This window comes from Aulonocara sp. 'chitande type north' Nkhata Bay, linkage group LG17 (genome assembly GCF_057382095.1).
Source record: "Aulonocara sp. 'chitande type north' Nkhata Bay isolate Kocher_YH1m ecotype deep benthic linkage group LG17, A_spYH_male_GT1.1, whole genome shotgun sequence".
In the NCBI taxonomy this organism is placed as follows: domain Eukaryota; kingdom Metazoa; phylum Chordata; class Actinopteri; order Cichliformes; family Cichlidae; genus Aulonocara; species Aulonocara sp. 'chitande type north' Nkhata Bay.
The window spans coordinates 28,546,380-28,570,546 of NC_141360.1; the positions used below are offsets into that span (position 1 = coordinate 28,546,380).

The window sequence follows — 24,167 nt, forward strand, 5'->3', positions numbered from 1 at the left end:
CCAGACGTTGACAAATTTAACATTTTCTGCTGATTTGTTGGCTATAAAAATCTATAATGAATTTATTTGGATTCTCTCCCAGCTATCTTGAACATTTAGTGTGTATATTGACATTTTACATTAAGCTTAATTTAGTCACTTCTCAGTCCTAATACATAATACACTCAATACCTCTTTTGAATAAGAATAGTGTGTTGAATTGATCTACAACCTGTAGGATGTGCTGGGCAGCTATAACACTAAAGAACTCCGATAAATGAAAAGTAGTAGAAACAGCAGGAGCATTTACGTAACGTACACTACATACAGTAAATACAGCTCTATTTCTCTCCCTCTCTATTTTTTGCTTATTCTCTATGGAAAAATAGAAGGACGTGCACAAGTGAAGACTTTTAGTGTTTAAAAGTCGGTCAGCAGCCGCCTTTACAGTTGGCATTTAGTTCTAATTATGACAAATCTGTATTTATTGCACAAACGTTTACATTGCTGCTGCTGTTTGCTTTCAGTTGAAGATTAGTTCCTGGGCTGTCCCGTTGCATGCCACAACTTGTGTGTATTTGTGTGTTTTCATACTAGTGTCGCAATAAAAAGCAGGTATGCAGTGATGCAGCTGTTGTGCGATTCCTAGATATTGGCTGTACTTAAGCGAGGGCAGGGTGCACACAGTTTGACGGCTCTTTAGTTAGAGCTGAAACTAGCCTTGGATCTCCAGGTAAGAAACACACACACGGACACACACAGCCTTACTCAAAGACACTGAGGATGGTGAGTGAAGACTGGACACTCAGGAATGGATAAGTAATGAAGGTGAAAACAACTCAGAGGGGGAATCTATCGATTGTTTGCAGGGGAAGAAGAAGAAAGAAAAGCATAGTTAGCTGCCTGTTAGACGTATTGGTCTATTTATACTTTTTTATAGAACTTTTCTTCTGTTTTTTTCTTCAAATCAAAAATCTGCTCGGCTTTTGTTTTGTTATTTTGTTTGTTTTCTGTCTCGATAAACAACTTGCTGATTTGATTGCTGTGTTTATCCACTGTACACTTTTCCCCTCCTTCTCCTGGAGGTCAAAGGCACTCAGCTGCCCGATGACTGCGAGAGATGCTGGCGCTCGCTGTTGCCATAGTTACGGGTAGACTCACCTGTTGCCAACTTTTTCATTTTTATTACAAAGAGGGGAAGTGAAGGGAGCAAAAGAAATTCATAACAGGGTTGAGAAAGGCACGTACAGAAAGAAAAGCGAGGGGAGAATGATCTTAATGATGCCTTTTAAGGGCCAATTCAGTTACCGCATCTCATGTGAATATTCTGACACATAATTTAAAATAGATGCATTTATGTTTTATGTTGTAAGCATTCGCTGTGTGTGAGATAGTGATAAGAGATGGCTAGGCCTATGGGGAATGACTCGCTTTTGGAGCCTCCCTCAGAAAGACCATTCAAAGTATGTCTTCTTATGGATGCTTCTGCTCGATCAAAGTAACACACTGTGGACAATGAGAGAGAAATATTAAGATCAGAGGTCAGGGGGATTACTAATCTTTTGGCTGCTTTGTCCCATTTATCCTGAAAAATGATGGGGCTTAATAATCCGAAATGCTTTCAGTTGTGTAAGAAATAATGACATTTTCAGTAGATGCAATACTCAAGGATGAGTCATGGTTTCATCCCTCATTACCTGAAATGTGGATGGGTGTGTTTTGCGGTGCAGTCAACATGTCTGTGTTTGAGGGGCCCCATTAATGATGTTTTTAGAAGAACTGAATCATCTCCTGTTTCAATCATAGTGAGCAATTTTAGTTGGCAACTTTATGCTTTCTTTCCGCTTTCTTTTCTTTCTCTTTCTTTCTCTTCTTCCATTATGCAGTTGTTGCATATTGATGTGTGGCTTGTTGTGCAGAAGGCAGTCAGAGAATGCTTGCAAAAACTGGCTGACAAACCAAGACATTGACTGTCTGTTTGTGTGGGTCGAGGATGTGGCTGGCAGCGGGGGTATGCAGTCAAATGATTGTAAATTCAGTGTGTGTGGGCCGGTGAGGGTACATGCCATTATTCCAGTGACAGTTTTGATTACAAGAGTGTAAAATTTTTCTATTTGTTCAAACAACTGTATTTGACTGTTAAGAGTTATTAGGTGTGTGTGTTTATGTGTGAGGAAAAAAAAATACTTCATCAATCAATGGTCAGACTGTTTCCTTGGCCTGGTGCACAATCTTAACACAAAGTGACCGATAAGGGAGCGAAAGGAGGGTCGGGGCTCGACTAACACAAGAAATAAACCCTTTTTCTTACCAGTATTATAGTTTAATCAGGAAATGAATGGAAAATGAAATCTGATTTTAGAAACCTGCCTTGGATGCAAAGCAGTGAAATCAGTTGTTTTTATTGGGTTTTTTCCCCTCAAAAAATGGGAAATAGGTGCAGCATAAAAGTACATAAGTGATACAGTTTATAAGGGGAAAACAGAATCTGTATAATTCTAATGAGCTTGAAAGTCAGTATTTGGTATGACTTTATTCATCAACACAGCCCAAACTTAGGCAGCTTTCTTGTCATTTCTTTAAGCAGTCTTCAGGAATAGTCCTTCAGACATTCAAAGCTCTTCCTTGGATGTTGACTGTTTTTTGTTTCATTCCCTGTAAAGATGATCCCACACTGTTTCAGTAATGTTGAGGTCTGGGCTCTATGGAGGCCAGTCCATGACTGATTGTGTTATGTGTGTGTTTTTGTATACAGGTATGCTTTTACTGCATTTGCAGTAATGAAGTAATTGCCAGTCAGATGCTCGGTGGATGTCAAAGTCTGTTATTTTCACAGTGGGTGTAAAAACATGAAAGATGGATTTAATAGTAAAGTCAGTGCAGGGGCGGAGCAGCTCCTTTCTAACCTGAGAAATTAACTAACTAGTTTTTGTTTGATTCTAAGCCTCTCCTTTACTACACTCTCATATTTCAGAATCAGAATCAGAATCAGAATACTTTATTGATCCCTGGGGGAAATTATTTTTTGTTACAGTGCTCCATTTTAAACCAACATTAAGACAAGACAGACAATACACTAACTAAGAATAGTACAATATATACATATATATAAATACATACATACATAAGTCACTTATAAATAAATATTTGGAAAAGAAACATGTGTAGTTGTAGCAGCAAACAGTGTGTTAAGTGGATGCGTTGTACAGGGAGATGGCCACAGGCAGGTATGATTTCCTGTGTCGTTCAGTGGTGCTTTTCGGTAATCTCAGTCTCTCACTGAACAAGCTCCTGTGACTGACCAACATGTCATGGAGTGGGTGGGAGGTGTTATCCAACATTGTCTTTATCTTGGACAGCATCCGCCTCTCCGACACCACCTTGAGGGAGTCCAGCTCCATCCCCACAACATTGCTGGCCTTACGGATCAGTTTATTAAGTCTGTTGGCATCTGCGACCCTCAGCCTGCTCCCCCAGCATGCAACAGCATAGAGGATCGCACTGGCCACAACAGACTCATAGAAAATCCTCAGCATTTTCTGGCAGATGTTGAAGGACCTCAGTCGCCTCAAAAAATAGAGACGACTCTGGCCCTTCCTGTAAAGTGCTGTGGTGTTTTTAGCCCAGTCCAGTTTATTGTCAATGTGTACTCCAAGGTATTTATAGTCCTCCACAATGTCAACACTGACCCCCTGGATTGAAACAGGGGTCAAGTGTTTCCTGGTCTTCCTGAAGTCCACGATCAGTTCCTTGGTCTTTATTTATTTATTTATTTATATTTAGTGTAAGATTTGTCATGAGTCTGAGAATGTGGCAGTTCTGGTGAAATTACATTTTTCCTAATGAGCGTATCTTTTTAAAGAACATGTAAACATACACGACTTAAGTTGTAACTAATGGAGATGTAATTATAAGCATTCACTGATACAATAATAGTCAAGTATACATAGAACGCGTGCGTACACAAACACACACACACATAAAGAGTTTTCCAACTGCTGCACACAGACAGAGTGAGTGGACGTCTAAAAGCATCCCCTGACACTTTAAAATAAAATAAAAAATACTCAAACCACATCGATGGTCTGAGAATATCTGTCTGGACGAGTTCATGCATACATGTAAGTTCAGATGCACAAGCATGCCATTTGCACCCACACAGTGAAGGCGCAGAGGTGCAAAATGCAAGTCTGGAGCCCTTTTACTCCTCTGAGAAACAAACAGTCTTCTACAAGGGAAGCAGAAGATGCATTACCCTGTTCTTATCTTCCTGTTTGCAGCTTGTGTAGTTTTTACTTTTCTTTCTCTTTCTGTTATTTAATGAGTCCTTTATTCTATACTTGCTGTCTTGTATTCTTGGAATAAATTCATTCATTTGTATCATTGTTTTGGCATTTGACTCAAATACAATGCATATGCTTAGGTTAATTTGAGTTAATGGTAATCAAATTTTTTTGTGCATGTGTCCTGTCTGCAGACGACATCCCTTATCAGCGAGACCCGACTCCTCCTCCTCCTCCCTGCTTGTCCTCCAAATCAAACGCTCTGTCACAGGACCACAGGAAAAGCCACATCCCAGAGGAGTTTGCAGGCCTGCTTCATGGATCTTCTCCAGCCTGTGAACCCCCCGATACACCTTACCACCTTTACAGCCCCAAATCCTTTAAAAATACAGATGTCCAGAGCAACTTTCTGCAGACCCCTGAGTTCAGCATTGTGATCGGCGGAGGAGCCAGTCAGGTCTTCTCCCGGCCAGGGAGTGAGTCATACTCTCAGAGCTTAGCCAACGACACTCGAAAGCCACAGGTTGTGTACCGGACTATCTTCCACACCAAGGTCAACCAGGACCAGGCCCAACCCAGAAACTGTGAACAGGTAGATCTGCCTCGTGGATGGTCTACCCTGAGCCACCCACCCTCTTGTTCCTCTGGTCAAAACGGAGAAGTTGCAGATTTACGGGGAAGCCAGACAGGAGCGACATCCAAAGACAGTTCACCTGGGATTGGCTACGAGGAAAGGGCTTGCACCCTTGGGAGGATGAGGTCCATGCCACGCAGTGTGTTGGACCTGCAGCTTTCGAAATCTCTTTCCAAGTCTGATTCTAACCTAGTGGCAGTGTCTCCCATACAGGTAAGTTCTCGCTACCTTAAAAGCGTCATTCTCTATGCAGCCAGAGCACTAAAAAGAACATGAATTCTGCGATTTAGATTAATAAGAGTTATTAACAAGAGTCTTTCTTATTAAGTGTTTCTGAGAATTCATTTGACATCATAAGTAAAACTTCACTCTTTTTAAACGTCTGCACAAGCAAAGAAGTCTCCAGTATTGTTGTACTGAGCACAAATGCAAATATCGTAAATATTCACTTATATAAAAATAATTTGCATCTTGCTGTGTCATGTGACTTCATAAACAGAGCAGAAACCAGTCCAGCCAATTGGATAACTCATCAATCTGGTTCACAATGTTCTCTGCCGCAGCACATTTTATGAGACTTCTGTAATTCATTGTAAATAAATCATGAGCTAAATACATAATCTGTTTGATGAAAATAGTGCCATTACAGCTGAAAGTTTGATGAGCACTGAACGGACTTATTTTCAGTTTTAGTTGTTCATATTTTTAAGGTTAAATATTTGGCAACTTTTGTTTTGCATCTCGTATTTGTGCAGTAATTAAGCACAAAGGGTTTTATTTTGTTTTTTTTTCTTACAGGAAGAGCACAGCTGGGGGTCCGGATCACGGGGCCAGGGCCCTGGAAGTCCGAGCCCACGTGAAGGCGCCAGCCCGGAGGGGAGATTGGAGAGAACGCCGTCTTTCACTGCTGAGTGGGAAGAGGTAAGAAGACAGTTTTCCTGACATGCACAGCTTATCACCCAACATTTAGCATCAGTTGCAACATTAAAGAAGAAGCCAAGTTGTCAGCGCCTCTGCTCTGACACTGCATTTATTTTGGTCAAGTGAACCGTCTCAGCAGGAAACAGTTGAAAACTCTGCACCCACAGCAGTGAGCTGCTTCAATTTTTCCTCCTTTTGAAATACACTCGGCTACTACAGTGCAGAAGGAGCCCAAGTGCTAATTTAACATGCTCACATATTGATTTTGTTCTGTAACCAGCAATGAAGCTGCGGGGAAGACCCACGTATCTGAGAGAAGGAAGTTTCTAGTTTCTATTAAAGAGATGCGGTCCAGGGTGCTGCGTGCTTTGGTCTTGGTGTGTTTGTGCCCGGGGTTCTTTCAATATTAAAGGGTCTCTGACACAGATGTGATGTATTGACTGGACACCACTGTTTGGATCCTTATAACCATTTGGGGTCACAGACACATTGACTTCTGCTCACTCTTCACGCCTCAGAAAAAAAGCACTCGTTGCACCCTGACACACCCAGAAAATGAAAAGCAAGTTCCATCACACGTAATCATGGGGATGCCTTAATTAGTCTCTCTATTTTTAAAGTAACTCTAATGCATGTCAGTGGAAGTCCATTTGTGCGTGCCTTTCCACATTTGCATGCACATGTTCATTAATTACTCCACGCAGCTCACGACTTCCTGATGATGATGAATTGCCATATGGAATTTTCCACAGTTCTCATATTTCTTTTTCTGGATAATTGCATGCTGCGTGAGGAAGAGATAAGGTTAGATTGGCCCCGGGGAAATTTAAGGTTGGTAAACAGGGATTTCAGAGGAAAAAATAACAAAGCTGCTCTATATCTATCACATGCTCAGGAAAGTGTTGCATTATTGAGAAGAGAGAAGTGGCAAGGGACATTCCATAACAGTCAGTGATTTGAAGATCATTCTCTTTAGTGCAACAAGCTGAAAGGTAGTCCAATATGCTGGTTTATACAAAAAATATGGTTATTTGGGGGGTTCTTCTTGGTCAAAATCTAAACTCAAGTGACCCAGATTAGTCTCTTAATCTGAGCCTGGCACATGAAACATGGGTTGCATTAGTTTTATTTTGTAGGGGAGCTAAAGTGTCAAGCTTAAATACTCCAGAGATCTGCTGTAGATCTAGTAAATGCATCTGATCATATTTGGAATTAGGACCTGCAAACTATTTGACATTTCTTCAAAGGTAACCATTCTATCCCTGCTTTGAATGACTGTGCATTGTTATGGTAGCTCTGCTAGAACTTGCATTGTGCAGATGATATTGATGAACTTGCAAGAAAAGATGCTGGAACATCTTGATAAAGCATTGCCCCAGCTCATAACCAACAATATCCAAGGTATCAATTTAGATTTCAAAGTCAGTGGGACAAGACAGGAAATGGTGAAGACCTTCAAGTATCTTGGTTGCATGATATTAGATAAAGGCTTAAAACTTGAGATTTTGGTAAAGATAGCAGCTGAAATACCAAAATTTAAGACCACCAGCTAAGTTTACACTTTTTTGTTCCTACCACCTTATTTCTAATTCCAACGTTCAGAGTTCGACATGTCATCACACAATATACATGTTTAACTATATATAAGTCTACACTCATATACAATATAGACATAAAACAATTTAAGTTCACAAACCAAAACAACAAACTGCACTTTTACATTGGCTAAACACCCTGTGATTATCTGTATGTGCTCCAAAATTCACCTGCTGTGCTTCCTGTTGTCGACCTTTCTGTACGCCTGTGAAAAATGGACCCTCATGACAGGACTCCAAAGACGTATTCTGGCATTACCGATAATATAGTCCATGACTGATGTGTTATATAATATAGTGTCAAATTTTAATTGGTCCATCACCCAGTGATCTTCTTCTTTGTTGTTTAACGATGATTCAAAACATCTCAGGCACTTCTGTGCAGATTGGCTTTGATGTCTTGATACTGGGGTGGATGAATGGATTCGACTTGACCCAAACCAACTGCTTTTAGACTTTTTAGACTTACAGATGTGATCTCCTTGCCAATAAACTGCATTTAAATAGTTGTAGTTGTGCACGTCATTTTTTTTCTTTTTTTTAAATAATGTATCATTAACAGCATTTTCGATTCATTAGCTTTACTTTACTTCAAAATAAAGTTGTTTAGAAAAATGTCACATCAGCTTTAAATCAGCTTTAAATCTACCACTCTGAGTCTTGATTTATTGCTTGCATTTGCATTGGTGCTTGGTGTGTAGTGACATATGCAGAAATTACTTTCAGTTTATCCTATTACAAAGACCACCTTCATGGTCTGTCAGCTTGTAAACAGCATTTGAATTTGTCAGACCTGACTCCTTAAACACTCGGGTTTCTCTGACCTCTGAGCCAGCGGTGCTGAAATGTAGATGGATGTGCAGGTTGCATAGTTAAGTGGTTATCAGCAGGTCCAGGGTTGAGGATGATCATTTTACTGCTGGTAGTCAGACACTAATGAAGCCACACTAGCTCTCTCCAATCCAACCTTCTCCTTTCATCTCAGCTCTGGTGTCTTTAAATTTCCCGTTCCTCCAATTCACAGGGGGAATGACTGGCATTGAGCATGCAGGCTGGCGTAATGATCATGCTACGTGACACTCGGATCTAGAAATAGGGGTTAGCCTTATTACTGGGAAATGACTTTTCCTTGCACACGCTGTACATCTCTCTAACTGAGATTCTCCCTCACTCTCTTTCTCTGATCTGATCAGATTGACAAGATTATGAGCTCCATTGGGGCAGGAATAAGCAGTGGATTGGACATTAAGGATGATACCTCAGGTAAGCACGCGCATGTATGAGTGAGTGTGTGTGAATCTGACTTTAAGGGCAAGTCGTATCAATTAAATTTTTAGTCATATGCTCATATGTTGGGCACCATTTTTCCATAGTATGATAGTATTGCACTTAACATAGCAGTTGCTGAGTAATTAAGAGATTATGACAAGTTAGAATCTGAGTTTTGTTACTACCAAAGCTTGGGTAATGAGATAAATTAGCAGTGTTGGAGTGTTACTCACACATAACTTGATACTTTAAAAAATTTACTTACTAATTTGCTTATTTACTTCTGAGAATGGAATTTCTTATGCTATTCATTACCTTACTTTTGTGTTATTCTTTAATATGCCCTCTAATGCATTTCCATAGTCCCATACACCGACACAAATCCCTACCCTACAGTAATAAGGACACACAATCTTTCTTTTGAACAGAACGCCAACAAACACAAAGCAATGCTGCTTTGAAGAGTGCCTCTTGAAGTTCAGGCTCTGGCTGCCGGACTGGGTTCAGCATACAGTCAGTTCTTTGCTAGCTTTGTGTCAACGTTATGATGCAGTATGGACACAGTTTGCACTTTACCATCATGCTCTGGTGCTTTCTCTGTTGCTGTGGTAAAAATATACTCACAGCCTGCTGGATAGGTCTTTGCCTCAGTTTTTGCCAGCAAATTTCCAGTGTTTTGCTAATATGCTATTAAGCACTAATTAGCAGGTATGTGTATTTGTGTTGCCCATCTACAGTGAATCACTGCAGATTGCTAACAAAGCTTGTTAACTGGTACTTAGAACCCCACTTTCACTTTGGGTTCCAAAAAAACACAAAATGTGTATGATTTAAGTTAGTGCTTCAAAAACCAAAGGGTGGCTACACCCATCATGGATATATGGTCTATACTGTGTGTGCTTTTAACAGGAAATGTTTGCAAAATAATGTGCTGTACCCCCTGGTGGTAAAGTGCCATTCACACAACATTATACTGTGCCTAGATCTTTTAGAAAAAGGTTTCTTTAAGCTTATTGATCGCATTAAAAACACATTATTTGTAATTGAAATAATGGGTGTTAATGATGAATTAGCAAGTGCCACAGATCTTATAGGAGCTCAGCTCTTACTGGGTCCGACATAACTTGAACTGAGGCATTGACCCTGTCAGCTAGACCCATTATAGGAAACAAAAGAGAGACCCCACATGTGGTAAATTTTGAAATAATGGGGGGAAAGCAACAGCATAGCAGTTCAGACAAGAAGTCACTTAAAATAGTAATGTTAAACTTGCATTTTTTTTAAAAAAAATTACCATCTTTTTGGATTTGTAAAATCTATATAGGTTGTATATAGAATATTAGATAGAGGTGGAGTTGCAAGGAAATACTAAAATTTGAATAATTGATTTCCTGTTTTATTTTCAGCTAAGAAGCTTTTTTATATTGTTGATAGAAATGGTGGCCAAAACTATGAAATTAAGACTGCCGTTGTTAATTTAAGAATTTATCTGATTAGCATGTGGGTGGTTTTGTAAGTGATCTTGTGTGGTTCTTACAGGAAAAATGGAACTTTTTTTCTGCACAGAAAAGCACTGTTTTTTGCCAGTTTCCTCACCTGCATACCTTGAAGTCTCCACTAGTCATCTCTGTTTAGTGCATTCATCCCCCTTTCCCTGTATTAAGTCCCCCATCCTCCACCTCCTGATCCTCTCTCTCTCTCTTTTCATCTGTGAATGCAAAGCTGCTTTTATCCATGGTTACCACAGAGAGAAATCCAGTTTATGCCACACCAGTTCTTCCCACCAACAACATATACAAAGCACCGCGCGCACACACGCACACACAGACGTGTGTGTATATTTATGGCCACATGGATACAGTCAGCATGGTGCTGGTATGAGCGGTCGGCAGCTCAGCTCGCAGACAAAGGAGCTGAAGATGTTGCAAGGACTATTATCAGCAGTGCGAGCCAGATATATGTAGAGCAGCAGAGAGAGAGCAGGGTGATGATCGACACTGAGAGAAGACGGAGACTGGAGGTAGACAGGGGAAAGTGAGCGAGGGAGAGAGAGAGCGAGCGAGCGAGACTGAGAGAGTGAGGGAACGAAGGAGGAAAGCAGTGCGCTCAGAAAAGAGAGAGAGACAGAGAGAGAGGAGGCTGCAGAAGCATACAGATGAGAGTGGGAGTACTTGATAAAGAGAAATCTACAACGCGGGCAGCTCTCTCTTTTTCTCTCTCTGAAACACACACACACACACATTTGCGTGCACACACACACACAAGCTCCGGGGAGCAGCCAAGCGAGCGCAACAGCTGAAAAGAAGCTGCTGCTGTGCTGTGCACGACAAACACACAGTCGATTTTGCTTGCGGATCTATACCTCCAGTCTTATCCATCACCCATTTCTGGCAGGATTTAACCTCCACGACAGAAGCTTTTTTCTGGATACAACTTCAGCCCTCAGCCCCTTCCCATCTTTCCTCCAGCTGGATTCAGAGAAAGAAACGTCTGGACGTCTTAACCTCCACTTTTACCTGCTTGCACCCTTGCATGCTGACCCCCTTCATACTCACCATGCCCCTTGCCTAGCCTCCTTTTCTTCCCCCCTTTCCCCCCTCTACCTGCCCTCCCTTCATCTTTGTTGTCTTGCTGCCTTGCCAAAAGACTCTTCAAAAGCATGGCGGGCTCCTTCGACAGCCACTTTGCCCGCCACAACATGATGTGGCAGTGCCAGCTGTCTCAGCCAGACTGCCGCTGCTACCGCGTGGATGGCTACTCCCTACTGAAACGTTTGCCCCTCCACCCCCTTATAGGTCCCCGCTGCCCGCTGCAGTCTGTGGGCCAGTGGCTAGACTCCATCGGCCTGGTCCAGTACGAGAACCACCTGCTGGCCAATGGATTTGACAACGTCCAGTTTATGGTGAGTGTTTTCATTGTGTTTTGAGGGAAAAGAAAGCTTCTTCAAGCTTTCTCTGCTCCTCGAGCTCATCGTGTCATCGATTTCTGTGCAGGGATTTGCATGACCAGCATGTTTCCTCCGTCACTCTGATTTTTTTAGTTTGAATTTATTGAATTTCCCCTTTTTTGTATCATCTTCTCTCTTTCTTTCATTCTTCCCTTCCCATCATTACTGCCTCTCCCATCTGATGCCATGTGAGGTCCTCCTACGCACAGAAATCCTACACCACATTTCTGCCACAGCAAAAAATCCAGCTCCAGCATCATGCTGCACACATACGTGCTCATGCTGCAATAAAAATGCATGCTGAAATCACAGTTGTTTTACGGTTTTTGCATGCATCCGCTTGCACACAGAGGAAAAACTGTGCACACAACCACCTGTAGCCTGCGGATCGGGATCCAAACTGATGGTCTCCTCTAGTTTATGCAATCTCTTCTTAAGCAGTGACGTAGGAAGAGAAACTCGCTAGGTCATTTTGGACATTCTTTTGATGTTGCATGTGTGTGTTAGTGGGAAAGATATCCACGGAAGAGGGAGGGATGAGCAGGAAAGTAGGAAATGAAAACAAGGAGAGAAAGCAGTAGAGAAGCGATGACGCTCGATCAAGAAAAACTGCAGCAGAAGCAGAAAGATGGGAGACAAAGCAGAGACATGCTGACTGGATGACTTCCTCTTCAGTTGGAGATTATTATTACTAATAATCTCCAACTGAAGGGGGGGCGATATCTCAAAAATGGCAGATATAAAGGGGTTCGAGGGTTTATCCAGTTCTCTAATTCTGGTTGACTTACAGCCTCTTATTTTCTCCTGACTTTTTGACATCCAGAAGAGAGAATGCAGATAAATGTTGATGTTTCTGACATCGGGTCAATCGCCAGGGTATGCATGGATCACCATAAGTATTTATGGATGCATGTAAGCCTGTGTGAGCGTTCTGGTCCTACACTCAGTGTGACCTGCATCTGTTCCTTTAGTTACCCTGGCAACAGGATGAAATCACACCATCTCTCTGTTGTGTGTTTCTCCCACACGTGGTCACAGTTTATCTTGTGGTTAAAGTATTTAATACAGATGAAATGGTTTTGAAGAAGCAGTAGGCGTATCAGTTTTATTTGTATAGCACTAGTTCACAACAACATTTAGCTCAATGAATGTTGCACTGTGAGGTAAAGACTCAACAATGTTAGAAAGAGACCCTCAAAAATCAGCAGGGAGGAAGAACTTCATTTTAGCAGGAAGAGACCTTTTGCAGAACGAGTCTAAAAGAGGGGCAGTCATCTGCTGTGACCAGTTTAGCTATGAGGCCTAAGTTGTTCGTAGTCTTTCTATGCTCCTCTTTTGAAAATGCAGGAGAAAGGAGGCATAATCAAAGTGATAGACATATAAACCCATGCCGAGTGAAAAAAGTCCGTAATTGGAGGTCCCCTAGCAGACTTAATACATAGGAACATATCTAAGGCATGGTTCAAGGTTGACAGAGCATCCTTAAGTATAAGATTGATCAAAAAGTAAAGTTTTCAGCATCACAAGTAGAAATGGTGCTCATCTCCTGAACCCACTGGACAGGAGCCAGATAACTGAAGGCTTGGACTTCCTAAAAACCATGAGTAAGCCTATGCTCTGAGAATGAAGTACAATATCGGGATGGAGAAAGACAGAAATTCCTGATTTTCTTAAGCTGGTAACTGTTGAGAGCACATGCGGTTTTAGAGAACGTCTTGGTCTTAGTTTGATCTAGTTAGCCATTCTCAAAAGTCAGCCCAAGTTGCAAGTTAAAACCTGGAGCACCTTCATGGTTACTGTGTCAGGGTGGCTGAAACGGTACCATTCTTGCCTTGTGTACTTAAGGGATGCATCAACGCAGTGATGATGGCAAGATAGCAGATATTTCCTAATAAAGCTCAACATATAAAGCATACTTGAATTTTTTATTGGCATACAGATTCATTCAGAAGCATTATCTCAAACTATCTTTTAATAAGATATTTATCTAAAACCAACCTGCCATCTGGAGTTTCAGCACAACTTCTAATTTTAATTGGAAATTTATATAACTCCATTTTCTCATAATGAATCGAGTTTCATGGGTGTCTGCAGAACATTACATTATTTTTCTGTTTACATCCTCCTTTGGTAAGTTAATGAGCAGAAGGTAGGAGTCACTGCAGCAGCTGTTAGTGTCCAGGCAACTGTTAACGTCACACATAGGCTGTTCACAGCTTTTTGTTTTGTTTTTTTTGAACTCACATGTATTTTTTAAGCCCGTGGCTGTCCACCACCATTTATGTATCTGGATTACTCTCGTGTGGACCTAGTTTATTGTCAGTAACATTGTTTCTGAGAGACTCTGGGATTATCTGTTTTCCTGGCTTTACTCCCTCCATCCCATCACCCCTCTTTAAAAACGTATTCTCAATAGCTCAACCGTCTCCTCTGAAACGCCTTTAGATACAATTAATATTGAAAAGAGATGAAGCTGCCTCGCAAACATCAGAGTAACTTCAAAGTCTCTTTTTCTAAGTGGTGCTTTTCTCCGGGTGTTAAAGTTTCGCTGGTGTCCCCCATGCTGAGTAGAGTTTGTAACTCCTTTTATGCTTTTTAACAGTCTTGACTAAACAAGAAGGCTGCTAATATTTTTCAACCTAAAGGGGGAAAAAATCAGTGTCCACCACAAATTGATATTAATGCGATTTAGGCACTGGCTACAGGCATTGTGTTGGGCGAGAGCAGCTCTTTTTTTATTGTTGACTGGCTTCTTGAACGAGAGCTTTGTGCCACATTCATTTCACTCAGTATGGGAAATCGAGTGGCGTGGATGATTCAAACCACGACTCTGCTTATTACAAAATAAAAGCTTTTTTTTCCCTTCCCGTTTCAAGGCCAGTTCATTTGTACAGCTGATTGGTTTGCAAATTAATTTGCCCTCGAGTTTGATCTGCGTCAGTGCATAACTGTGAAAGGCCCCATGTGGCGTGCAAGAATATATACATCTATATAGACATGAATACTGTTTAAGTACGGGCCTTCCAATCTGCCATTATCGTTTACTGCTAATAGGAGTCATAAGTGTGGGTGTGTCCGGGCACCTTAACCACCCAGTAGAGGACGAGTGCTGCCGGATTGATGGACAAATGCCGAGGAGTAGAACGGTTGTTATGGACACAGAATTTTATACGAAGGACACTGGATAGAGGCTAATCACATCCACTTCAGTGACCGTTCATGTATGGAAAATTTAAAGACAGAGAGACATGCAAGAGCACGGACACAGACAGACAGAGGCTGACTCACGTTAGCTGTTTCTGTTTGGATCCAAACAGGCCCTCATGTCTTGTCTTGCACTTTGACTTGCTGAATGAGCTACTAAGCGATTCTTCATTAAGATATTTGTTGGTAGCTTAACCTCTTACGCTCGCTATCGCCTGTCGTAAAATCTTCTTCAGTGTTTGTTTGGGTTTTTTTTTTTATTAAAACAATGCATTACTTATTTAATTCCTGCATACTTGACACTACCTTTGTGGTATTCTGCAGCTTAATAAACAATAAGCCTTACTGTATATATGTCCACGTATCAGTACAAATTCCCATTCTAATTTAAAGGACATACCCTAAACCTTTGTTTCATTATTGAAGGATTAGAGCAAACAGTAAAGTTGTCAGGAAAACACACCCCAAAGTTCACTTCATATGATGCAATAAATGATGCTACAAGACTGTTCATCTCTAGTTTGTTAATGCGAAAAATCTCTTATGTTAGCGAGCTGCAATAGCAGGAGCTTTGCAGAGGTTTCATAGTGCTTGCAACCTGCATAGTTTTCTACCTTTACGCTTACATTCATGTCCTTTCTTGCATATCATCTCTTGTGAAAAGTTGCAGATTACTCTGGTGTTTTTGTCCTTTTTATTATTGGGGCAATTGCACCATTTCTTTCTTTCTAACTCTCGATCATTTAGAAAATTAAAGGACTTCTGTAATGCAAGAGTACAGTGACATGATCACAGAGGGAAGGATCACATCCAGAGGGAGTTTTGAAAGAATGTTGGAAAGCAATGACAAAACGGTCAAATAGAGAGTAAATAATGTCCTTACAACAATGAACCATTTATTAAACCTTGTGCTAAAAATTCTCAGCTGGAACTGTACCAAATTTCATGCGACAGAAACTAAGCACAACACATGCTGCATCTGCTGTAGTCCTAGCAGCATGCGGTGGCCTCTTCCATGAATGTGCTACACTTCAAAAAATAGTGCTGGTTGCATTTTTCATAACAGATACTGGACCCTGGTACAGGCGGCAGACAGGGTGTAACAAGAGCATATATTTGAATAGATTTTCAGATAGTGGCCACCTGGCAAATGTATGTAGTCACTCTCTGTTTACCTCCTCTGGTCTGTTTTTTTTTCTCTCCTCCTACCCTTTTTTAAAAGAGTTTTTTTTAGGTGCTCATCTGCATACATTATCCAGTTGCTTTTTTGCCGCTTGGCAGGTAATGTACAGCGGGTGTTTCTGGGCTATCTCACAAAAAATAGCCGCCTCCCGGGTCTGGAAGTTATGCCGATGAGTGCAGGGAACCTAAATGGTCAAGATGTGTGCTGTGAAACTAAAACAAGGAGACAAAGGACGATAAAATGCTTCATAAAACTGAAGGGCACTGGAGAGTCTGTGATATTACCGCTCCCTAGTTGTTCATCATGGCGAGCAGCAGCCTTTCATATGTTTTCTAAGATGCAAATGCATCTAGTGAGAGGAGAATTGAAAGCAAAGCTACGTCATATTTATGGGATCACTGGAGCGAGAAGCTCATTCTTCTTGTTTAGCCCTCTAACTGCAGTCACATTGTCCCAGCTAATACTCATTACAATCAAACCCACACACACACACACTGCATGCCAGCACATATATATGCTGAGAATATCCGAATGAATAGAGGATAGTGAAGAAAGCTGATTCTTTTTTTTTTTAAGCACAGTTGTGATAGAAAATAGAGAATTCCTACTAAGTGCCACATAAACTGGTTATCAGTGGACTGTGGAGGCACTGAGATACACACACTAATACAAAAGAATGACATGTGCAGTGAAACCTCCTTAATCATGATGCTTTTTATTTAGTTTCATTCAACACAGTGAAATAAAAGAAGGATAAAAGACTCCAGAGCTGCAGAAGAATGAGGCCGCAGTGAAAGAAATGGAGAAGTAAAGCATTATGTATAATAAAGAAACAGCAGCTGAATTAGAAAAAAAAAAGCACGCAAAGCTAGCGGAATTAATTTGACCCTGAGCTTCTCCTGATAGTGAAGTTAGGAAACAACAGCATTAGAAATAACACAATCTCAGTATTCATATTTCATAAGGTGGTTACATTTAATACAGCTCATGAAGGGATTTATTCTGGAACCGAAATTCTTCAAACTGCCGCAAAGTTGTAGAAACTTAAGTCACCGCCTCTTCACACGGGAGAAGGCGATAAATCTAAGAGCAACAACTTTTGTAAAGAAACCAAAAGGAATATGAATTACAGACTAAAAGTGCAAGTGAGGACAGAGAAGAGAGGGTTTGAATAGTTAGTAAGTCAGAGAGAGGCAACAAAATAATGAGGAAAGAGGAACGCTTCTGAAATAAGCGGCGCAACGGAGAATCGCAAAGAGAGAAGCTCAGAGGGATGAACACAGGCATGGAAAGAACAGAGAGAGAGAGAGAGAGAGCAAAGAGACACAGTAGGTCGAGCATGATTTGTAGCACACGCCCGGGCCTGCTGGAGCCGATAATGGTCGTCACTACTATCGTTTTTTGCTCCATCTCTAATCTCAGCCTCAACCCCCTGCTACTGCACATGAATTTTAATTTCTGCATTTAGAGATTTTGCCCTCTCTGGCACAGTTGTTAAGCGGCGTGGTCTAAGTATCACAAAATAACTGCGGGCTATGGCAATTGTATCAACTCTGTGGATGCTAAAAACCTCCATAATGGATTGTTAGAGCTCATACCAGTCCATACCAGAGCTCATGTTTACCTCCAGAATACAAGATAAACAGTAGAAGCACGAGGAGGAAAAGCACAACACCGTCATTAGTTGCTTTCACTTATTTCTGCTGGCTGTTGTGTTCATCTATTCATGTGATAGCTGATCCCATGATCCATCACGCGCACTTGGAAGTGGTAGCCATACTGTAGGGCAAACATAATGTTCAGACAAAGAGAAACAGGACAAAATAGGTTTGGAGAGAGAAAGAACAAACATGGAGGAACCCCATCTCTCTGCATCAGGAGCCCAACAGGGAGCAATTAGTCATGCTTCTTTAAACCCCCCCAATCTACTCTGCTCCGACTCTCGGAGTCATTACTCTGCTGTGAAGTTGTAGCATTGTGGCTCCAACACCAGCTCCTCTCTGTGCTCTATTAATCAGCCTGGGAGCTGATCTATGGACTGCACTCTTCTTCTTCCCACAGAGGTCCCAGTGTACAAGTAGGTGAAGACATTGTGGAAGCTAAGGTTTAGCCACAGAATGAGCCCGATCATCTGCTGCATTAGTTTTCACAGCCCGGTACAGTGACAGGCAGGTGGACCAGTCACACAAAAGTCGATCACTTTTCATGGGCATTTATTTAGTTTTTCATCTGATCGCATTATGTCATTTTCAGGAGATATGTCTTTGCAACCTGCATATTTCATCTGGATCTTTCAAAGGTTGAACACAAAGCAGAAGTAGGCTCACTCAGAGATCTAGAAGTAATCAGATTACAAAAGGGAATTCAGTACTGGATTTATTGGGGATAAAATGGCAAAATGCCACTCTTAATTTCAAAAGCTTTAAATGAATTCTTATACAATAATACTGTAATAAAACTACTGTTCTTTGTAAGGTCCTAAATTCATCCAACTTTTCAAAATGGACCAATCTACCTCACAGCTACACACCTTTAAAGTCTGCTAACGACATCATATAAGATATTGTATTATCTGTTTTTATATGATCTGCTCTGCAGTTGTTTTTTAGACTGTGGTGTAAACAAACTGGATAGAGATTTAATTTTATTGAGGCAAAAACAAAACATCATGACTTCATATTTTATTATTAAAACATGCATCGCATTGCTAGTAGTGCAAGTATGCCAGCCACACCTAGAGGAGCTCCTCAGTCATGGACCTCTATGCCACGAAGCTGCTGGTGCATACTTCTCTTTGCTCTGTAGCTTACCATGGTCTGCTGCTCTGTGGCTGAGCTAAAAGCGCTTCCACTTTACGATAATACCACTCAGAGTTGATTGTTGAATATCTAGAGGGGAAGACATTTCACAAAGTGACTTGTTACAATGGTGGCATCCTATTACAGCACCGTGCTCCAATTCAGCGAGCTCTTTAGAACGACATAATCTTTCACAAATGCTGGTAGAAGCAGACTGCCTGGCTAGTGGGTGTATTCGAAGGTTAAGAGGTGCGACTCAGTACTTTTGTCCAAGCACAATCTAGCTTTGAAATTGCTCAAGAGACTCTGTAAAAGTTTGCTCATTACCTTTTAGAATTGCTTCTTGAAGCCTGGAGCTGGTGTTCAGGATGTGTTCCTGCTTAGCAATCGTAGAGGTGGAAACAGCCAACTTCAGTGTCTTTTAATGCTACTTGCAAAATGGCACCTGTTATTTAACTCACCAAAGCCCCTGATATGCATTATACAAGTTCACAACAGAAGCTCAGCTGCTGCACCAAAAGATTCAAATCTCTTAAAACACACACATTGATCTTTTAGTTCTAACTCCAGCACTGCTTCCTCGTTTCATTAATACAGCCTCTCGCATGTCGTTCCACTTTTCTTTCATATTTGATATTTCCTTCCTTGCCATTTTTTTTTTTCACACTGCACCTGTTCAAAGCCATTACGCCGAGCGTACGTGTCTAACACGGAGTCAAATTCACTTTAGCATATACAGACCTGAGCGCCGCAGTAGTCACCGTGCAGCGCTTTTCCTGGGAAGCCATTTAAAATTCAGCATGCAGAACGCTGCCTCCTTCTTAAATGCAAATACAAGCAGATGCAATTAGCAGATACACAGCTGGACGCAGAATGGCGTAGGAATCTGCGTGAGAGAGCCATAAAGCGCAGCATGTTTCATGCATGACTGCAGAAACTCTTCAGGAAGCTGCAGTGAAAACTAAACTGCAGCAATGGCATACCTAGAATGAAAATGTCACAGCCAGGGAGCAAAATGTCCTTTTCGAGGGCAGAGTGTTCCCAGCATCGATCTCTACGCAGAAATGAAATAAGGTGGAGGAAAACACCAGCTATCTGGTATCTGCCTGTGTTCTTTTTTTCCTTCTTATCTTCTGTGTTATTAGTTAGCTCTTATTAGTTTGACATAAAGGAGATGTGGAGGGAATGACAAGTGTAATCCTTCAGTACCACAGAGTGCGCGCTGTCCGTGTGTGCTGGGAGTGTATGGATGGCCCTGAGACTGCCTGCAGGCTGCGTACACAGTCCCTCTCCTTTCCCATTTTCTTTGCCATCATTTTGATGATTACCTTTCTTTACTTTTCACTTCTGTCACAATCTGTATTTCTGACCATATTTCTGGCTGAGTCGCTGCTTCTCGGTGCTACAGCTGTCTGCCTGCACACCGCATCTCTTCTTTCCTGTAATTATCTGTCTGCATGAAGACTCCCTCTCTGTCTCTCTTGCGGGAGAATGACTGATAACTCTCTTATGGCTTCCCATTGGATTAATTAAAGGTGAGGCTGTATGATACCCATATAGGCTCTTGTTAGTCTTAATAAAAGACCATCGTACTGCTGTCTGCCACGCTCTGTTGGTTGTGGAAAATCTCTTTTTCTTTGTTGTGTTTCCTATGATATTTTTTCCTCACAGCTAATGAAATCTTAATGCAATATTATCTGAGGAATAAACTCGATTTATTAATGTTATGGTCTAAAAACTGTTTTCAAAGGTAAACTACAGCAGCTATATGTGGCATTCTTAATAGTGTGGTATTAATATTCCAGATAATATAAATCTACACATTAGCTTCATATGGCTATCTTATTACAGATCTGTAGTTAAAACATTCTCATATCAATGTAGAAAAGAAGAGGGAGCAAGATAGAAGTGTTGATATAAGACTGCAAAGGTGTGATGATTCAAAGAGAGACGTACCTGTGGACTTGGATGTTCTCAAACATTCTAACTCATAATATCTGCTATAAATAAGATGATACTAAGATTTTTAAACTCTGATTTTACCATCATTACCCCACCTTATTAAACCAAATGCACACTCTGTGTCAGAGAGTTACAAAACTTAAGAAAACTTGATGAGTTTGCAAATAGGATTTTATTACTTAATGATATGAGGAGAAAACTGCAACGAGCTAGAGCACGTTTATTTTTTTCTCCCACCGCTGGGGGAAAAACATCATCCATAAAATTTGGGTGTTATTATCTCAATATGTCAAGTTAATTATCTCAACGTTTTGACCTGGTACATTGAAATTTCAACTGGCAACAAGCTCCCATAGAAAGCGGAGAAAAATCCAGATATCTGAAACTAAACAGAGCAGGGATTTAGAGTCTACCTGAGTTGCAGCTTAAACTTGCACAGACATTTTTCGAACATCAACACTGGACAATATTAAAGATGAATTGCTCCCTCCACATGTAACGCATAAAAGCAGATGCGTTCTTACTAGCGGAAATGCTAAATGTGCTTGGGTAAAGGATGCAGGAAGGCAGGGACTTATCTGGCCAGCTTGCTGGGTATTTACAGGACAATTACCTGCACTGTCCTCAAATAGACATTACACAGACTTTGCACTTGGAAGCAACCACCTAATGTCAGATCTGAAAGATGTGGACATTTGTGTTCTTGCATGCAGCTCCATCAGGTAATGTCTAGAAGAAACCACATTGTATTTATGTTAGAATAATGAGTTGTGGTGCATTGCCAATGCGCTGTACACGAAAGCTGCTGATAGTGCAAACTTTTATCAGAAGCAGTGCTAAACGGGGTCAGGCTATAAGTACCAGAAGTGAAGCGTTTCACACTGAAAAGAAATTTGAGATGTGGCTCTTCTGTTGTTATTTTTCAAAGGAGATATCTGTAGTGGAGCCTTGTTGGTTTGTGCTGTAACCTGTTTTCTTACCCTGTGTGTTATTTGGTGTTTTACAGGGCAGCAATGTGGTGGAGGACCAAGACCTGCTGGAAATTGGAATCCTCAACTCGGCCCACAGACAACGTCTCCTGCAGGCCATACGGCTCTTGCCCAGGGTCAGCGCTGCAAATAGTAACACTATCACACAAGAATACCACAGAGTCTACAAAGTGGATAATTTAGTCAGTCTGGACTGGGTTTATTGCAGCATCCATCTCAATGAAGTTATATAAATTCATGACCAATTGAAGGAGAGAATCTTGAGCCGGCCTGTACTCAGTCCTCTTTGTTTCATATCAAATTCAGCAAATCTTCTGCTACATCTGTTTCCGTGTGATATAACTCTCTGTGGGTGGCTGGGTATCTCTCTGCATGTTCTACTCAACACTTGAACAAGAAGCATGCAGAGACAGGGGCACCGAGCCACATTATCACAGCTTTGAAAGCACATAAAATTAAATGATGCGAGAAACTGCTAAATCCATACCTTCTCGCATCTGCAAAATGCACTCAATAAAAACATATCGACACGCTTTGAGCCGACATTTGCTGCTGAAAAGAGACCGGAAGTCGATTTTTTTCTTTTAAAAAAAGGCTGCTGCTATATGTTAGCAAGGTCAAATACTTTTGTGTGAGTGTGCAAGAGTCAAAGTAAGATCAAAAGTGCCCAGCTGCACACAGTGCGAGCAGAAGAAAGGAGTCTGCAACAGCGAGCTAAGAGAAAGGGGAGAGTCTGAGCTCGGAGATAAGCATGCTTCATAGAGACTCCAAAGAAAACTTTGATCTCCAGTCAGCATTTTCCTCCTCTCATCCCCAATAAACTTTTCAAAACACTGTAAGAGATGGAACCTTTTAACTTTTGCCTGCCCTCTCACAAAAAGACGCACACACTTGTGCAGACACATGTAGGCGAACACATGCTTAACTTGAGGTGGAGGTTGCAGAACGCTTGCTTGAAGCAACATAAGCTCTCTGAAGTGCTTATGACTGTCAAAAGAAAAGTGAATGAATTATGTATTATCTGCTACACTCAAAGTGTCTCAGTGCAAGCAGTGAGTCTGCTTTTGGTGTTTTTTTTACGAACCTTCTCAACAGTTGTGCTCGTGTTTCCTTTTCCTGTACTCGTTTAGCTTCCTCACCTGTTTCCTTTCGATTGAGGAAAGCCTTTAATATGGAATGCATCTTGAAAATAAAGCATGGCACAGGAATAAAATGGAAATTAGTAATAGGTATGTAGGCAGTAAACATTCGCACCAGATCTTGCTTCAGATAGCAGCTGTTTTTATGCAGTAAAACTCCAGGTCTAAAATGTGGAAAATGAGAAGAAAGATAATCCGCTGTGCTCACAGCCTCCTGTTATGTACAAGAGCATGCAGCGAGAACAAACAGAACTACAGAAAAGTAATAAAAAGTGCGCTCCAAAGACAAACTTCTTCCTTAATCCCTTTTTTCTGCTCTGTGTACTTAAGGTGAGACCTATCGGATACGATGGCAACAACCCCACATCAGTGGCAGAGTGGCTGGAGTCTTTGGAGCTCGGGGACTACACCAAGTCTTTCCTTGTCAATGGTTACACTTCCATGGAGCTGGTCAAAAAGATCTGGGAAATTGAGCTCATCAATGTAAGTCTACAGTGCTAAAAATAGCCATATTAAAAGATAAAATCTAATGAAAGCACAAAGGATTACATGGGAAGCCAAAACCTAATTTAGCCACTGGGTGATATGTTACTTTTTCCCAAGAGAATGAGCTCTGCAGTTCACTTTGAGTCAATTCCACATTACATTTCTGTGGCCATAAATACTCACTAGAGCACAGAAAAACAACAAAAATCAATTTGCAGCTGAAAATAGTGCCCAGTGAGTTCACCATTTAATCCAGGAACATTTGCTAAAAACAGCAGCGCTCAGCTGTTTCAGGGAATCTCTGAGTTTTTGTTTTTTAACCATAAATTTGAGTCCCGTCTTAAAACTTCGGGCAAATGGTCAAGGTAGCAGAGTTCTGAATTCATTGCTTTTTCTTTCTTTTTTTCTTCGCTAAAGACATTTGTGGCAGAACCCATGAAAATATGTTCAAACAAGACAGGTATGAATACAGGTATGAATTGGTTGAGGTCAAACTCCGTCAACCAATTCCAGAAACTTGATTCTGTTCATCTGGACGTTTTCACAGTGAGAGTTTCATCACTACTCCAAGTGACTTCTTCAGTCTCAGCTCACTGCAGGTTTCACCTGCCTTATATACATTTACATAGTGGCCGAAAGTAGTACCACTGACTAACAAGAGGCTGTTTCATAGTCATTAATATGCAAATTGGGAAATTGCTGCAATTTCTGGGATTTCCTTACCTGGATGATTGAGCACACATCGAGACACCCCCGTCAATAGTCAGATATCTAGTCA

The 24,167-nt window shown here is 41.1% G+C and overlaps 1 protein-coding gene across 4 annotated transcripts in view; it reads left to right on the forward strand.

Moving 5' to 3' along the window:
- Positions 1-24,167, forward strand: part of anks1b (ankyrin repeat and sterile alpha motif domain containing 1B) — a 275,289-nt gene that overhangs the window by 204,205 nt on the left and 46,917 nt on the right. For all 4 annotated transcript variants that reach the window (XM_086269113.1, XM_086269110.1, XM_086269111.1 and 1 more), the window contains 6 exons: positions 4,457-5,109; positions 5,695-5,817; positions 8,606-8,675; positions 11,477-11,583; positions 21,782-21,880; positions 23,234-23,386. In XM_086269113.1, the coding sequence (XP_086125239.1) occupies positions 4,457-5,109; positions 5,695-5,817; positions 8,606-8,675; positions 11,477-11,583; positions 21,782-21,880; positions 23,234-23,386 (1,205 nt within the window). The remainder of the gene's footprint in view (positions 1-4,456; positions 5,110-5,694; positions 5,818-8,605; positions 8,676-11,476; positions 11,584-21,781; positions 21,881-23,233; positions 23,387-24,167) is intronic.